At 48.7% G+C, this 18838-nt stretch overlaps 1 protein-coding gene across 3 annotated transcripts in view; it reads right to left on the reverse strand.

Moving 5' to 3' along the window:
- Positions 1-294: 294 nt before the first annotated feature.
- Positions 295-18838, reverse strand: part of SPRED2 (sprouty related EVH1 domain containing 2) — a 103534-nt gene continuing 84990 nt past the window's right edge. For all 3 annotated transcript variants that reach the window (XM_084799277.1, XM_084799278.1, XM_084799279.1), the window contains exons 4-6: positions 15449-15513; positions 6302-6439; positions 295-3362 (exon numbers count right to left, since the gene is read on the reverse strand). In XM_084799277.1, coding sequence (XP_084655403.1) covers positions 2700-3362; positions 6302-6439; positions 15449-15513 — 866 coding nt within the window. In that variant the 3' untranslated portion in view covers positions 295-2699. The remainder of the gene's footprint in view (positions 3363-6301; positions 6440-15448; positions 15514-18838) is intronic.

An 18838-nucleotide genomic window follows, 5' to 3' on the forward strand; every position in this document is an offset into this window, starting at 1 on the left:
ACCCATCCCATACCCATCTGGCTGGGCTTCAGCAGGGATGAACGCCAACAGCTAGGAGGAAGTACCACCTCCATCTGAGGAAGACAGGATAGGAGGGAACGCTGTTCTCTCTGCGGGGGCTGGGGCTGGTAAGGGGAGGGGGGGGGACACGCGGATATCCCCCGTGAATGTGATGTAACCATAGGTGGGAAGGGCCTCACAGAAACAGACACACACCTCATGTTCTCCTTCACAAGAGACCCCATCTCATCCGGTGTGGGGACCCCAGCCAGACAAACACCTCAAAGCCAACAGTTTCATAGGATTGTTTATATTTACATGGTACATTTTAAAGCAACGGCTACATTGGTCATACATATTAGAAACCATAAAAAAAGTTAAGAACTAAAATGTACATCATACACTTGTATATATATATTTTTTTTACAGAGGTAAAAAGGCGTATTATAAAAAAATCAATACAACAGGGGTTTTAGTATACAGGTGAATGAATTATGCTTCAGGCACTTTAATTTGTTAATGTGAGCGAACAGCTTTGGGGTGAGAGAGTCAGGGAAGCTGCTGCGCAGGAAACCTTCTGGTTAGGTTTTTGTTACCGTGGATATAAAAATAAAATCTGAATAATTTCTCTCAAATGATTGACGTCAGTATGGCAAAGCTGACTGGGAAAATACTACACACCGTTCGGCTGCAGTGTGGCCATTTAGACGTATTTACATAAATGTCCCCATGGCTGTCTTTGTGCCCTTTCCCGCTGCCTTCACAAACCAAAAATGACACGCGGAGTGAGGTCCACTAGCATAACTCTTAGGTGGGATGGAATTGGGGGGGGGGCGGGGGGTGGAGGAGGAGGAACAAACAACAGAGGCAACCTACGCCAAGTGACTGGGAAGTGTTCTTACTGAAATAAATAGGGGCACCTGAACTGAGGTCTGAGGAAACACGGGTTAGTGTTGTGCTTCTTGGAGAGGTGAAAGGGCCTGAGGAGAGAGGTCCCTCAGGCTTGGGGGTCAGACAGTCTCTCGACAGCACTGGAGGCTGGCTGGAGGCAGTTTAGAGAGTCTCCTGGCACGGAGACCCCCCCCCACCCCCACCCATCAACAATGATGGCAGAGGCAGCCCCAACCAGTCACCCCAACAAAGGGAAACATCTACCGACGGGTGCATGAACACGCTGATTATCTACAACAGGCTGGCAGGCGAGCAGCAAGCGCTGCCATGAAGCGAAAGCGCAGGGCTAGCATTTTCCCAGTATGATTGACAGACTGGGAAGAGTCCCTTTCCCTGCAGACTGATGTCCTGTGTGCGGGGAAGGAGACGTGGAAGAACACTGGGTGGAGACGAGCCTGTCCCCTATGGTCCCCAGGAAGTTTTGATTGTACTTTGCCAGGTATAGGTAACCACTTTTTCGTCTTTAGTTAAGATTTGGTTATTCCTTGCAACGTTATCTTAAAAAAGTCGTTTCTACTCCCGCCCACCCCACCCCCAACGAATCACAAGCCTTTTTACATGGCTCGGTGACAGGCAGAATCAGTTGGTGACCTACCCTTATCTGTGCACTCCAAGTGGCAAGTGTGGGTGTGGAGTGGCAGGAGAAAAGACACTAAGGCTTCAGAAGGGTTTTTTTTAATATGGCCTTTTTTCCCGCCCCAAGTATAAATGTAGACTTGAGCCCCAAAGTAAAATAAAAACATAAGCCTAAAACAAAATGCAAGCCACTACTCTATTTAAAACGTCCCCTGAATAATACAAAATAGTTGCAGGGGGCGAGGAACATCTACGGTTTTATTCACCACAACTTTAGTGTTTTTCAATGGGAATGTTTCCCCAGAACACTGCTTTGTGTTTGAGTAAATCTATTTGGTTTGCAAAATAATGAGTAAAATTTATCTCACTGACGTTATTCTGATATTGCTAGGATTTCAGAAGTGGCAACACAGTTCTAAAAGATCCTATTTTAGGGGTAAACTGGGAAGGCTCGTACAAACCCAAATCCCCTTGCTAGCCCTGGTCCAGGAGGATGCAAAGCAATTGGAGGAATTTTTCCTGATTCTCACAAGTTGATCTGAAGTTAAGGCTCAATACTCAAGTCATTTTAAAGGTGACTGTTTTGGGGGAGGGAGATCTTCACGGGACCACAGCTGATGTGGGAGATTGGGCTCTAGGGCTTAAAGCACTATTGTTTTGTGGTACAATCCAGCTCACCTCTTCGAGTAACAACATGCTGCTTAAGGTAGAGTTCCATCATTCGGTCACATGTCTGAGGAACCTGTGCTAGTAAGCAACAGGCAAACCCAGCAGGGAGCTCTGGCGCTTGTAGGGGGAAAAAAAAAAACAACTACAAACCCCTCGAATCCAGCAGTAGAAACTGGAAAGGTGGGGGAGGGGCAGGAAATCAACACGTGGATAAAACAGCATGGTTACAGGCTGGTAAAATACGCGGAAGGCTCCTCAGAACACTGCTGGAATACGGGTATGTGGGTATGTGACTGACACGGGGGGGGGGGGGGGGGGGAGGTGCGGCGCAGCGCGGCAGCTTCCCCAGATTTGGAATGATGTCGCAAGGGACCAGGGAGCCTGGCCTCACCCTTTGGAGTCGGAAGGGAGCTGAAGGGGGGGGGGGGGAAGAAGACGGGGAGTATACAAGAGACAATTTCTCTGTGGCTGTGGATGGAGAAGGGGAAAGGAGGGAAACTGAGTCACGCGGCGGCTTTGTGCTTCCCACCGCAGCATCTGCACATCACTCCGCAGTGGTGGCAGGCCCGGAGGGGCAGATAACAGCACATACAAGGAGCCAAGAAAGACAAGGCAATAAGCGCCATCCACCGGAGGCAAAACTTCTCGTCGCTAGTGTCGCACGAGCACGGATCCGTGTAGTCGCCCTCCGGGTCCGACATGCAGTGATACAGCATGCTATCCGCACACCACATACAGCTCACGCGACGGATGCAAGTTCTCACAGCATCGGGAGCATCCTGGCAGTGACCTCTATGGTTTTCTTCGTGGTTGAATATGTCCCTGCAGTACACACACCGGGAGCGCTCCCCTTCCTCCTTGCGCCGCCGGGACTTGCCCCTGGGAGGCTGCGTCTTGATCACACTGCCACTGCCGCGGCTTTTGGGATCCTCGCCGAAGCCAAAATCTGAGGAATCCATATATGGATAGTTGTAGTCATGTTTCGGGATCTCTCCCTTGGCGAAGCGCACGTAGGAGTCTGTATCCTCTGTGTCCAGATATTTGCCGCGCACTGGCGCGTGCCGGTAATCCTCGTAGCCCGTCATCCAGATCTTCTCTCGCGGATTGATGCGCACAATTTCTTCATCCTCCGGAAAAGTGACCTGGGGGTAGGATCTCGGCATCCGCTGTCCAGGGAGAAACCAGACATTGTTATAGCCCGCGGGTAGCACTGACCCGGCTGCCTAAGATCTGCTGGCCTTTCCTTCAAGGCATTCTGACAAGAAGCGGAAACCCTTTTACGGGCAAGTTCCAGATGCTTTTCACATTGTGAGCGAAACCCGGCAGTTTTGCTGTTGTTGTTGGAGTGACCACATACATAAAATGGTCTGCCCACCACGGTTTTGGGCTCAGCTGGTAAATTCTTACCCAGCAAGTAAAGAGCCCGGAGTCAATTAGTCCCGCGGATCCCAGAAAGTAGGCACGGAAATCGAACCTCATAAACCAGACGCAGAGTCCGAATCCCAAAAGTGTGGAGGCCACGCCTGTAATCCCAGCATTTGGGTGGTGGTGGCAGGAGATCATTACATTTTAGGTCATCTGTTGCTACATTGTGCGTTCTCTGGCAGCCTGGCCTACAGAAGACCCCCATCTCAAAAAGGAGTACAGTTTGGAAAGTCCGACACTTCCACACACACAGGAAAAATAGGTTCTACCTCACTTCCAATTCCTCACATCCTGTGTCCCTCAGGTCAGTTGCACCCAGGTTCTGTGCTGATCTGATCTCTAACAGGGGACAACAATTCTTACATTTTCATATAGTGGGCACTCATCTGTACAAATGGCAGCTGCGGGCTGGAGAGGGGGCTCAGAGGTTAAGACTGCTCTTCGAGAGGTCCTAAGTTCAATTCCCAGCAACCACATGGGGCTCACAACCATCTGTAATTTGATATGATGCCTGCAGGCGTGCATGTAGGTAGAGCACTGTATACATAATAAATAATTCCATTGGAGGGGGAACCCCACAAATGGCAGCTGCTTGCTTATTTAGAGACAGGACCTCACTGTGTAGCCGGGCTGTCCTGGAACTCACAGAGATCCTCCTGTCTCTGCCTCTTGAGTGCTGCAATTAAATGGTGTGTGCCACCATGCCTGGAGATTTCTTTCTTTTCTGAAAAAAACATTTTTTTTTCATGGGTTTATGTGCCGAAATGTATATGTGTGCACTCCTGTGTGAGGTGCCCCCAGGAGGACCGAAGAGGGCCTTGGACACTCTGGATCTGCAGTTAAGTATGTGTGAACCATCCTCTACGGGCCATGGGTGTTAGGAAGTAAACTTGGGTCCTTTGTAAGAGAGGTAGGCTCCTATCTACTGAGCCATTTATCTGCTCAGATCTCACCGATGTCTGAAAACAAAGATCAGAGTCAAGTGTGGTGGCATGGCTTCGAGCCTAGCACTTGGGAGGCGGAGGCAGAGGACGGCAGATCTCTGAATTCCAGGACAGCCGGGGTTTTATACAGTGAGACCCCGTCTCAGTTTATTTACTTCGTGGGTATGTGTTCCATAGGCCAAAGAACTGTTCTATGGAGTTGGTTCTCTCCTTTCACCTTTGCGCGGGTTCTTGGGGAATCAAACTCTAGTCTTTAGGTTTTATTACTCAGCAAGTGCCTTTGTCATAAAAGCCACCTCACTGGCCCTTTAAGAAATAGAGCATACAGCCAGGCATTGTGGCACACACGCCTTTAATCCCAGCATTTGGGAGGCAGAGGCAATCGGATTGCTGTGAGTTTGAGGGCAACCTGGTCTACAAAGCGAGTCCAGGACAGCCAAGACTACACAGAGACACTCTGTCTCGAACCCCTCCCCCCAAAAAAAGAGCGCATACATGGCTCATTAGTTGTATCTGGTTGAAAAGATAAACACACAGATGTGAGAAAGGTAAGGTTCCAGATACTAATCAGATTTGAATTCTATGAGCATCCTTGATGGTGAATCTCAAAGGCCAACTTGAAGAGAACCATGAGATAGCCCTGTAAGGAGTAATCTTAAATTAACTGGGATTGGTAGATACACCATGCCCACTGTGGGCGACACCATTCCCTGGGCTGTATAAAAAGGCGAAGGTGAGCCGACCACAAGCATTCTTGCAGGCTGTGGATACAATGTTGACATTACGCTCCCACTGTTGTAACTTGCTCCACTGTGATGGGCTACAACCTCCTGTCTCCCTCTCCCCCTACCCTCTCTAAGGTATCACACAGCAATAACCTCCCAAGTACTGGGATTACAGGCCTGTGCCATCACACCTGGCTTAAAAATGTTACGACAGGGTCTTCTCACTTTTAGCCCAGGCTGGCCTGGAACTCACAATGGACCTCAAGCTAGCTTACACCTCAGCTTCCCAAATTCAGGATTACAGGCATGTGCCACTATGGCCATCTTAAAAAAAAAAAAGACATTTTAATGTCAAAATATGAGGAAGCACATTGTAAAACTATCTTAAAACAGCAACAAGGACAAAACAAAGTCACCCTGCCTGGTGCTTGCTTCTTTTCCTTTCAAGTCAGCTTGGTGGAGGCCCTATAACCCACAGAGGCACCAGATTCAGGCTCATGATTTGGAAACCTGCCCCACAAAACAGCCACTCAGTAAATACTTGTTGGATTATTGATTTCAGGCTTGCAGCTACGTCCCCCTGAGCAGGACTGGGCTTGCAGCCCGCATGCCAGGGCGCAAGCCAAAAGTGCAGCATTCTTTAGCTTTGACTGGGGCCCTGTGCTTCCCACAGCCAGGGGGCCCCTTTGGAGGGAGGAACACAGAGGGAAGCCTAGCAGAATTTCTGCCTAGGACCTCCTTCCTCCAGGCACATCACAGTCAGTTCTATCATGTCCTCATCTGTAAACTGGGGCCCCTGCACATACCCTGCCTCATGGGGTGATTTGCATTAAACCAGGCAGAGCGTATACAGGGAGAGGCAAGGTGCTGTGTGAGGCTACGCTTTGCCAGCGGTTCCACCGTGAGCGAGAGGACAGCTGGGAGACAGAAGGGGCTTGGGGCTGGGGAGAAGGGAGAAGGCTGGTGCAGAGCTGTTGTCATGTTTCCAGAGGGATGAAGCTTCCTGCTCACCTGGTCGGGGTGGTAATGGTCCATGGGGTATGGGTCAAGGGTATAAATCCTCCGGTGCTCACAGGACGTGGGGGAGGAGATTGTCCTTGTATGCTGCTCCCTCTTCTGAGAGGAATTAGAAGAACTGTCTGTGGCTGTCTGTTTGGAGAGAAGCAAGGAACTGTTCAGTAACAAAACAAAACAAAACAAGGCCTGCCAGATGGCTCAGCAGGTAAAAGTGCTTTGACCACTGGATTTCACTTCCTAGAACCTACGGCTCGAGAAACGACTCCCAAACGCTGTCCTCTGATCTCGTTTGCCATGGCATACACGAGCAAGCATAAAATGCGCACACATGTGCACGCGCACACACGCACGCACGCGTGTACACACACACACACACACACAAATGAATAAATAAGTAAAATAAGCAATTATGAAACACGCAAGCTCTAACATGCACCATCCAAACGCCATCTGTTTCCTGGCCTGTGGCATCTTCCTGGACCTTTCAGTCCCTGTTATTTATTTATTTAATTTTATTTTATTTTTCGAGACAGGGTTTCTCTGTGTAACTCATGGTAAAACCATAATGTAAAAATGCATTTTGTCCTACTTCAAAAGTTCCACCGTCCATATCGCTCTCAGGACTACGGTCTTCCAAGCTTTTACTGGAATGGCTCATTAAGCTTTGCTCATAGCATTCAACCACGTGTGTAGTCCAAAGTCTTCCATTCCTCCAAAACACAACATGGTTTCCTACTGCCGTGACAAAATACCGTGACCAATGTAACTGACAAAAGCGGCCACAGATTTCCTTTCACCACGGCTCTAGAGGAAGATACTGGGTGTCACCACCTAACTTTTTTGGATTTGCTGCTATGGCTATGACTACACAGACCTTCAGCTTACACGCGTGACCTACAGTTTGCCCTACCACCTGCCTGGATAGTCAGTCGCTCTTTTATCACATTTGTCTTACTAATATTTCATATAACTTGTTAACACCACAGACAATATTAAAATACAAATTTAAGATAAAGATTAAGCTACTCAAAACAAAAATGAACAGTAACAAGAAATTCTTGGGAAAACACCAAATACTCCCCTTTTATTACAGAGGGGAAGACTTTAACAATTAAAAAAACCTAAGACGTGCTGGGCGGTGCTGGCGCACACCTTTAATCCCAGCACTTGGGAGGCAGAGGCAGGCAGATCTCTGTGAGTTTGAGGCCAGCCTGCTCTACAGAACAAGTTCCAGGACAGCTAGACTTATACAGAGAAACTCTGTCTTGAAACAAAACAAAACAAAGCTGGAGATGGCTCAGTGGATAAGAACATAGTTGGCTCTTCCAGAGGTCCTGAGTTCAATTCCCAGCAACCACCTGGTGCCCTCTTCTGGCCTGCAGGTGCACATGCAGATAGAGCACTCATACACACACACACACATAAAAAAAAAAAACCTGAAAAAAAAAAAACTAACAACAACAACAACAACAAAAACACCCTCAGCCGGGCGTGGTGGTGCACGCCTTTAATCCCAGCACTCGGGAGGCAGAGGCAGGTGGATTGCTGTGAGTTCGAGGCCAGCCTGGTCTACAAAGCGAGTCCAGGACAGCCAAGGCTACACAGAGAAACCCTGTCTCGAAAAACCAAAAAACCCTCAAGACATTCAAGACCAAAAAGAAACACAATTTATAAACAACTTACAAATACTCAAAAGCCCAGACAAACAAAATTTGGCTTTAATGCCTGGGGTGAATGGGAGGGGCCCAAGAAGTCATACCGGGCAACTGCCGTGAATAGCCAGAAAGTCCCAACATGCTTGCAAAAACCCCAGGATGTTACAGGTTCACCTGCAAGGCATGAGGATGGACGAAGTTCTCTAGTCTGGGGAAAACACAGCCAGAAACCAGTTCTGCTGGGGGGGTGGGGGTGGGGAAGAGGTCACATTTCCCGTGTGCAGCTGCTGGCATGACTAAGTGCCCATAAGGGGGATTTGTTAGATTGCGTCACACACTGTGGGCTGGGTAGTGCAGCAGTAGCTGTCTGTACCATATGGTGCTGGCAAGTGTAGAAGTGAGGTATACTTCACAGTAGTCCCTATTGGATGAAGTGTGTCACTTGGGGTGGGGTTTGAGGTTTCAGAAGCCCAAGCCAGGCCCAGTATCTATCTCTCTTCCTGCTGCCTGCCAGTCCAGCACTACAGAACTTTCAGCTCCTCCTCCAGCACCACCACCATGCTTCCTGCCGTGACAATAACAGACTAAACCTCTGAACCTGTAAGCCAGCCCCAATTAAATGTTTTTTTTTCTTTCTTTTTTTCTGTTTAAGAGCTGCTGTGGTTGTTTGCGTGCAGGTGATTCTGCTGGCTTGCCCTCAGGGGCCTAGCAATTACTTATGTCGTCACCTGCTGCCTCCAGGTGCTCCAGGTGTGTGCTGGATCAAAGGACTTGCCAGCCACCCCTGCTCTTTCTGTGCCTGCATTCCCCCCTCCCCCCCCATCCAGGCACCCCTTTTCTTTACCTCTCTGACCCCCCTCTCTCTGCCCTCAGGGCTTGCTCACTGTCTCTACCCCTTCTCCACGGCCTCTTTCCCTTCATAAACCTTATACCACATCGGTTGCATGGCGCAACTCCACAGGAGTATACCTTGGCATGGGCCCCCTCACCGCATCACTTTATTTTGTAACAGTGGACATGGTGTCTCTTCACAGCAACAAAACCCTATATAGTGGATTCTCTGATTGCATGCATTCTACATTTACGGATTTAATCAACTGCATTAAAAAAAAAAAAGTATCAAAGCCCAGTGTGGTGATATATATGTATCTTAATTCTAGCATTCAGGACACAGAGGCAGGCGTATCTCTGAGCTATCAAAGCCAGGCAGGGCTACATAATGAAACCTTGTCCCAACAAAAAAACAAAACAGAAAAACAATGCCTATGTTAATTACGTACAGATACATCTTTCTTGCCACAATTCCCTAAACCATAGTTTAACAAGTATTTATAAAGTATTTACACTGTACTAACTATTACAAGTAATCCAGAGATGCATCAAAACGTACTCACAGATGTGTCCGGGTCACACGGGCAGGAAATATTATGCTATTTCACTAAGGGACAAGAGTACATGGTTCTGAAGCCGGGCGTGGTGGCGCACGCCTTTAATCCCAGCACTCGGGAGGCAGAGGCGGGCGGATCGCTGTGAGTTCGAGGTCAGCCTGGTCTACAAAGGGAGTCCAGGACAGCCAAGGATACACAGAGAAACCCTGTCTCGAAAAACCAAAAGAGTACATGGTTCTGAATTCATGTTGTCAGGGCCTTGTGGATATGTGATGGTACTGTGCAGCAGTGACAGTCACCAAAGACACCCAGGGCTGCAGCAGCACACTCTCTGGGCTGAACAACTCCAACTTCTGTAAACCCAGAGGTGGGGGAGGGGCAGGGAGGAGAGGCACCTGGCGACTGAAACTCAGGTGATCTGTCTCTTCTATTCCCTTAAGCCTTCCTTTCCCTCACACTTGTCCCTCCTTCCTGGAAAAGTGAAGGTTATCTTTCACAGCACTCGCAAGCTGAGAGAGCCCCTGCTTTCCACTCTCCCCACCCTATTTTCAAGAAGAGTTGAAAACAAGTCACCCGTGTCTTAACGGGCCAAAAGCTCTCAACAGGAATTTGCAAGGTTTTGCTAAGATGGCGTCAGTCCCTCTCCTTACGAACAACCCACCCACCTCTTCTTAGCTGGCTCCAAACCCCTTTGCCTCTGAGGGCCGAGCTGCAAGGGTCCAGGAGGCAGTGGAGTGGAGGACAAACAGTTAAAGTGTTGCTAGCCCAAGCTTACATGAGCTTCCTCAAGACCGGCCAGGTGCCACAGTGCAGCAATGCCGTCAGCAGAGCCGGCTGAGCACAAGTGTCTCAGCTCTGAAGCTGAAAGAAGAGACGCCCACTAAAGGGACAGGAAGGATAGGGACAGGAAGTCCCTATCACTAAAGGATAGCCTCTCTGTTGTGAGCAAGCGAGCGCCCCGCCAGGGAGCTATTGTCTTACATTCTTTAGATGGCTCAGTATGTGAAGGTGCTTGCTGCCACAGTTGGATTCCTGGAACGAACCCACATGGTGGAGAAACGGACTCCTGCAAGTTACTGTCTCTGAGCCCCCCCCTCCCCCAAATCTACAAGCATGCGAGCGCACATGCATGTGCGTGCACACACAGAGTCAAAAAAAAAAAAAAACAATCCAAGAATTAGAACAAACAACAAAAACTCATAGACTCGGCAGCAGCTAGTCAGGAATTTTGGTGGGGTCTCTGACAGGAAAGACACGGATAAGCACAGGCCTGGAGAATCGAACAGCCGGGACAGGCTTACGAGGAGTGGGGGCAGGGACAGCAGATGACAATGTTAGCAAACGACAACTATGTGCGCAGGCTGGTGTCCCCTCGTAGGAAGACAGCCTGGTTTGTCATCTGGAGAAGTGAACAGGACAGACTGGCTCCAAGGATAACCCTGACAGTTGGGAAGGTGCTGGAGCAAAGACGGCCGAGGCTCTGTGAGCCCGCAAGTCCACACGACCACTTCACAGGGCAGCTCGGTGGGCGTCCCTTTGTCTAGGACTGTTTCACGTTTATCTGTCTGCTTCTCATGACTACAACAGAACACCAGAGGCCGGTTGACTTTAGTGAGCACTCCTTAACTCATAGCTCTAGAGGCTCAAAATCATAGTGCTGGCACTGGTGAGGGCCCCTTCCTGCAAGGATTATAATGGTGGGAATACGTGAGAGGTCACATGGCAGAGCGGCAGGTGGACAGGCTAGGAGGGAAACAGGCTAAGAACCCCTCCCCCTTTTTTGAGATAGGGTTTCTCTGTGTAGCCTTGGCTGTCCCGGAACTCAATTCTGTAGACCAGGCTGTCCTTGAACTCAAAGTGATCTGCCTGCCTCTGCCTTCCTGAGTGCTGGGATTACAGGCCTGCACCATTGGGCCCGGCTAAGAACTCTTGAAAACCAACCAGGGTCTCACAGGAACAGCATTAATCTCTTCTGCAGGCAGAGTCCTCAGTGACCCAACCCTGCCTACCAGGCCCCATTTCTGGAAGGTTCCGCCAACTCTCAACACTGCCACACTGGGGACTAAGCTGCCAACAGGTGAAACCTCGGGAGACAGACTGGTGTCCCCAGTGCGCCAGCTCAGCAACGCGTGTGCCCTTGAGCACACACACAGTGCCCACAGCATTCTGTGTCCCCTAAGTCCCAAAGACCCACCTCTCTGGGTCCAGAGTCAGAAAAGATGCACGCTTGATTTCTCTGAGGGTTTCCCAAAGGCATGCCCCTCAAAACAGTCATAATTCTCAAGAATCAGAAAAAGGAGTGCTTAGCAGTATTTATAACCTTTCTGATAAGACATCCAATTTGTCATCTGGGGGAAAAAAATCAGAACCCTGCATCCACTCACTCAGGCAGTGGCGGGTTGCTTATTTCTTGGTTCATACTTCAGACTCCTTCACTGTCTTGGGACGGAATGTCTAGCTACAGCAAGCTCGCCAGTAAATGGGAACCTGGCACATCAGCCCCCTTCCACTCCCCACCCCAGCTCCCCACAATCAACAGCCTCAGAATAAAGATGGGCCTTTCCTGGGGAAGGGAGGTGCCGTTACAAACAGGCCTATGTTTGTAAACAGGCAAGTGACCCAATATACCAGGTCTGCACGGAACGCAATCTGTTAAGGGCATCTCAGCATCAGCCTTTCCCTAGAGCAGCCAGCAGTGTGGATCCCCTGCGGCTCAAAGGACAAAAAACACCCAGGTGGGTTCTGGCATCTATCACCTCTTCCCTTCTCTCCCTCCTTAGTCTATAAATCACTTCTGGCAGGTAGCTGGGAAGCAGCTGCGAATTACGATTTTGCTGCAGAGCACAGGAAACCACCTTTAACCTCCCTGCTGTTGTCTGTCTCCCCAAACGTGACAGAAGAACAGATGTAAGCAACGCGCCAACTGTTGAGGGGATCTGCTCGCAGCACCAGAGGAAGCCTGTGCAGAGCTACAGCTACCAGCCGCTCCGAGGAAGGATGGCTGAGTTCACTTCCTGACCGTCCCGCCACTCAATGCTTCATTGGTGCTCGGACCACGATGCTCCACAGCTCACACTCCTGCCTCGGCCTTTGTACCCAGAGCTCCCTAGACAGGATGGATCCCTTCCCAAAATCCTGTGCAAATGTCAGTCAAGTGCTATTCAGCCACCTCTCAGTGTGAGGTGTTTCTTGTCCTGTGTGTAGGCTTCTTATGGGGTCACACTCATTTCTGCAAGCCCTGCCATTGGCCCTGTGATCACTGGCGCCTTGGCTTATATACTGGATAGATAGCCCCATGGCTACAAACTATAAATGCAGAGAAACAAGTTTAACTAATTATCTTCAATATCTCTATCTATATATTTCTATATATCTATATATATGTTTTCCAAGACAGGGTCTCTCTGTGTAGCCTTGGCTCTCCTGGATTCACTTTTGTAGACCAGGCTGGCCTCGAACTCACAGCGATCCGCCTGCCTCTGCCTCCCGAGTGCTGGGATTAAAGGCATGCACCGCCATGCCTGGCTACCCTCAATATTTTAAAATGTGAAATTAAAACAAACCAACAAAAACTAGCTTGCAAAAGGCAGTCTTGGGGGCAACTAGGTAATTATTAAGGAGATATTGGACCCGTCATTATGTAGACGAGACCTTATTTATTTATTTATTTATTTTTGAGACAGGGTTTCTCTGTGTAGCCTTGGCTGTCCTGGACTCCCTTTGTAGACCAGGCTGGCTTCGAACTCACAGCGATCCGCCTGCCTCTGCCTCCCAAGTGCTGGGACTAAAGGCGTGCGCCACCACGCCCGGCGAGGCCTTATATTTAAACACTGTCATTCAACTTTATTTCCTGTTTTATTTTAGGTTTACAAACAAAACTGAGTTAAAGGTATTGAGATTCCCTGTACAGTCTTTGCTTTACACCATGCAGCCTCTCTTACTAGCAGCATTGCTCACCAGACTGTTATTTGTCAAAATAACCTGGTCTACAGTGAGAGTTACAGGCCAGCCTGGTCTACAGTGACAGCCAGTTTTACTTCTACATAGTAAAACCTTTCTCAAACCGAAAGGAAACAAAACAGAACCTCAACTACGAAGTCAGTGAACCCACACCAGCAGGTCAGCCCCCAGATCTCAACTTTCCTTATGGCCAGGGTAGGTGTTAAACATTCTGTGGGTTTGGACAGACGTACAGTGACATATGTCTATAGCGGAGCATAGACTGGCTACCCTAAAATTCACTCTGCTAATGCTCTTTATTATATTTTTTTAAGGGCATGGATGATAACAAAGTTAGGAAATGGGCTGGAGGGACGGCTCAGTGGGCAAGCGTGCCTGCTGCTCTCCCAGAGGATGTAAGTTCTGTGCCCAGTGTCCACATCAGGTGGCTAACAACCATCTAACGACAGCTCCAGGGGACAGGATTCCCCTCTTCTGGCATCCACGGGTGCCCAAAGACAGGCAGTGTCCTCACACGTGCACACAGACAAACATATATACATAAAAATCTACCAAGTAATAAAAAAAGAACATGGGAGCATTTATATTGAACTGGATCAGTTAAAAAAAAAAAAGTCTCTGTATGCATACAAGTCCATGAGCAGTAATGTGTGTGTTGTAAGACACATTGGCACTTTGATGGTAAATGCTCATGGTTGGTCTGTGAGATGACGGTCTGTCAGTGAAATGCTTGCTGTGCAAGCCTAGAGACCCAGGCTCAGTCCCTCAGACCCCACATAAAGGTAGCGGGAGAGAAGAGAACAGCGCACTGTGGCACCTGTGTGTCTACACACACACATATCATGCACAGAAACAAAAGCTTAAAGGTAATATATTGATTATCTATAAGTATGTAGATTAGGCTAGCCCCTGCCTGGGCCTGTGAGGCGCTCTCTTCGATAAAGTTAATGACATGGGACGATCCATCCACCCTATATGTGGGAGCATCATTCCCTGGCGGGGGCCCTGGACCTAATAAAAGGATGAAGTGTAGCCGAGCAGCAGCTTTCCCGACAACCACCCCTCCCCCCTCCATCTCAAGCCCCCGCTACGGCGACTTCCCCATCATGATGGCCTGTAATGGTCTGTGACCAAGCATAAACCGTGAGCCGGCCAGAAGAACCCTTTCTTCCTCAAGTCACGTTCGCTAGGGCACTTCACTTCTGCAGAGTCACAGGAAAAGAACTAACAGGCACAGATCCAGCCAGGTGTGCCAGCGTGATCCAACTGCTGAATCTAGGTGCAGTATTTAAGTAGTCCCTATGCCATTCTTTAAATTTTTCATTAATTAAAAAAAAAAAAAAAAATCCCCAACAGGAAACGAAGTAAGACAACACCCAGAAAGTACAACATGAGGATTAGCTTTCAAGTTCCACTGCTGTGTATGCCTGCTGGGTCACAACAGTGCCTTTCTCTCTGTGGGTCAAGATGCTGGGCCTCCAGATGTGCCCACTGGCTGCTCCAAGCAAAGCGGATGAGCAAGCAACTGCTCCTTAACGGATTCTTCAGAAGCAACGGATTTCCGTGGAGAAGGAAGCAGAGAATCATTTTTGTCCCCGGTTACATCCCATTAACCGAAGTGGTGTCCAGACACTAAGGCCGTTCCCCCTATCCTGACATCAGACCTTTCATGTCACTTGTGGACTCACTTGCTTGGGCTTTGTGGGCATAATGAATGTGGTGTGTGTGTATGTGTATGTGTGTGTGCGTGTGCGTGTGCGTCTCCCCGTCCCCATGTGTCCTTCTGGCTTCCCTTTCAGTGTGTTTGCAGAGCATTGCAATGAGGGTCGCCAGCTGTCCTGGTCTGCCTGGGACTATCCTGGGCAAACCAGAGCAGCCGCCCTGCCTCAGATGTGCCAGGAGCCCTTAGGGCGTGGACTTCGATGGTCTGGGATCGTGAACACTGCTGGGCTGCACAGTGGGCAGAATCACTGCAAGTACGCGCAGGGGGGGTCGAGACCAGACCATGAAAAGCTGGGACGGCGGAGTTTTCTATGACGGCAGCCACACAGCCATTGCAAATGGCACACTGCCAAGTGTCCTTAACGGCCGAGCTCTCTGACACCTAATATGAGAGCCAGAGGACGAAGGGAACTTACTGTAAAAACGTCATCGTCTCCAAGTTCGGCTTCGTTATGGATAGTGGAAGATGAGGTTGTTGAGCCTAAAAAGACAAGAATGTAACGAAATCAACCAAGTTGTCGATAACTGACTTCCATCACTTATGAAGCGTTGAATATGGTGGCAGGCCCCCCTCCCCCACCTCTTTCCTTCAGTGCCGAGGACTGAACTCGGGACCTCTGCGTGCTAGGCGGGTACTCTACCCCAGAGCCACAGCCATAGCCTTTAAAAACACATCTTATCTTTTCCCCTTTCTTCGTTTTGGTAGTGCTAGAGGGATTGACCCTGGGCCTCAGAGGCACCACAGACACTCGACCACTGAACTACTGTTCAGCGTATTATAATAAAACTACATCCCATTCCTTCAGCTCACTGACCACAGACAGCATATGATCACATGGGGAATTAGCGCTTTAACTGATGCTCCCTGAACCTTGCCTGCCGTGGTACCCATGATTCTAACATGTGCACGAGAGGTTGGAGAAGAAACACCGTGGAGGAGGTGAGGAGAGCCTGCTCGCTCCTCTGCTCGCTCACATCAGGCCCAGGCACCCAGTGATCTCAAGGTGCCAGCAGATTGGGGAAACCCAGCCTAGGAGAAGCCGGACTCTGTTTCTGGGATCTTTTTACCTACTGATGAGGAGGAAGTCCTGACCAACTAGCTCACCCCAGTTCTGACACTGCATTCTCCCTGGGAGCCGTGTTGTAAGCAGACACTACCAGAGGCCCAGAGGCCTGGCTTCGCTTTCCTAGGCCAAAAGTAAGGTTTCTGCTAGAAAATCCAGCTAATTCCATCATGAAGTGACCTGGTGGTTCAAGGTCAACTTTCTTGTTTACCTCTTTTATCCAGTCTGCAAATCAGTGCAGCCACCTCTTTCTCCCCCGACTAAGAGGAGCCAGTGATGTGGTGGTTAATTCAATAGCTACCTAAAGAGAAACTGTGTTTGTTTGTTTGTTTTTTGGAGACAGGGTTTCTCTGTGTAGCCCTGGCCGTCCTGGACTGACTTTATAGACCAGGCTGGCCTCGAACTCAGAGATCCTCATGCTCCTACCTCCCTTAGTGCCGGGATTACAAGTGTGCACCACTGCGCCTGGCTGAGAAACTTAAGTCTTTATAAAAACATATAAAATTATGTGTGTGTGAGCCTGTGCATGTGTGTGTAGACAGAGGGAGAGAGAGAGACAGCGCGTGAAAGCGTGCGCATGAGAACAAGAACACCGTGGCATTCGTGTGGTTAGAGGCCAACTCACGCCAACTAGTCCTTTCCTTCCACCCTGTGGGTCCCAGGACTCAAACTCAGGTGTGGCCAGGCTTGGTGGCAAGCTCCTTTACCCATAGACCTATCCCTCTCTAGCTCAAATCTCATTTCTTAAGTAAATGAAACAACTCTGGAGAGCCTTTCTTCCAATTCTGACTTTCGTGTTACCAAGCTTCAGGGTCCTGAGCAAGCGCCTCCCCCGCCCCCCAACCCCCAATACTGATTTGTAAGTGAATTGTGCAGAAGTAAAGAATTTGAATGTTTATGGCCTACAGCTCTTCCAGGCTGAGGTGATGGCGCAAGGCCTGCACAGAGCCTGAGCCCCAGGCGCAAGCCGCCCCTTTGATTTTGAGTGAATAAGCTGCACAGTCCCTAACAGGTAAAGACAGACTGAATTTCCTTCTCACGACATCAGTGTTTCACCGACCTCTTTTCTTAAGACTTATTGCTTTTGTTTTTGTTTTTTTTAAGAGTATGGAGTGTTTTGCCTACATCTATGTTTGTGTACTGTGTTTCTGGGGTCTCTAGAAGCCAGAAGAGGACACCCTGAAAATGGAGTTACACATGGTCCTGAACAACCATGTGGGTGCTGGGAATCTAACCCAGGTACCCTGGAAAAACAACATGTGCTTTTAACCACTGAGCCATCTCTCCAGGCCCGTTTCACTATTTTCTAATCACCATTAGAAATCAGTAAGTAATAAGCTGGAGGGATGGGGGGGGGGGTGGCACACGTTTTCAATCCCAGCACTTGGGAGGCAGAGACAAGTGGATCGCTGTGAGTTCGAGGCCAGCCTGGTCTACAAAGCAAGTACAGAACAGTCAAGGCTACCCAGAGAAACTCTGTCTAAAAAAAAAAAAAAAAAAAAATCAGTAACAAGATCAGGTGTGGCAGTGCACATATTTAATCGTAGCACTCAGGGAGACAGAGGCAGGCTATGAGTTCAAGGCCAGCCTGGTCTACAAAGAATCCATGATAGCCAACCTACACAGAACTTTGTCTCCAAAAAAAAAAAAAAAAAAAAAAACCAAAGAAATCAGTAGTAAAGTGTTTTCTCTCTTAGACAGGTGGATCTCTGTGTACTTGAGGGCAGCCTAGTCTACAGAGCCAGTCCAGGACACCCAGAACTACAAGAGAAGCCCTGTTTCAAAAACAAAACAAAAACAAAAACAAAGAAATAAAACAACAAGGACAAACAAAACAAAAAAACAAAAAAACTTCTAATTTACTTTCCTTAATTCTTGTTTTATTTATTATTAGCACGTTTGTGAGTGAGTAGCACAGCGCTTGCACGTGGAGACCAGAGGACAAGTTACGGAGCTCTTCTCTCTTTCTCCAGCTCTCAGGCTCACACATGAAGTGTTTCAGGCAGGTGAGCCATCTTGGGGGGTGGGGGTATGTGTCACACTTTACACTTTTCTTTTTGGTTTTTTGAGACAAGGTCTGTCTATGTAGTCCTGACTCCTAGCTTTCTTGGAGCTTATTATTTAAAATAGACTGGCCTCAAACTCACACGGCTCCTCCTGTCTCTGCATACTAAGTGCTGGGATTAAAGATGTGGGTCACAAACACCAAGCACTTTATACACTTTATTTTTATTTTTTATTTTTTGGTTCTTCCAGACAAGGTTTCTCTGTGGAGCCTTGGTTGTCCTCAACTCCGTTTGTAGACCAGGCTGGCCTCGAACTCATGAAGATCCACCTGCCTCCTGAGTGCTGAGTGCTGGGATTAAAGGTGTGTACCACCACACCCAGTTTACACTTTAAATAAATTATTCTTGTTGTGTATAGTTCCAGCTTGTTAACCTATGTATTCAAATCACATATATGGCTTAATTTCTTTTAAAATTAAAACTATGTGCACGTGTATGTGTGTGTGTGTGTGTGTGTATGGGTGCTTTGCATATAAATCTGTGTACCACATGTGTGCAGTTCCTATGGAGGCCAGAAGAGGGCGTTGGATCCCTTGGAACTTAGGTTGCTGGTGCTGACTGGCCAACCTTTAGGTGCTGGGAGTGCTGGAAGCCTAACCTGGGTCCTTTGCAAGAGTTGCCTTGACTCTAAGCCACTGAGCCATCTATCCAGTTCTGGTAATGTTCTTTTTATTCA

This window comes from Acomys minous (assembly GCF_964271855.1).
Source record: "Acomys minous genome assembly, chromosome: 10".
NCBI lineage: Eukaryota > Metazoa > Chordata > Mammalia > Rodentia > Muridae > Acomys > Acomys minous.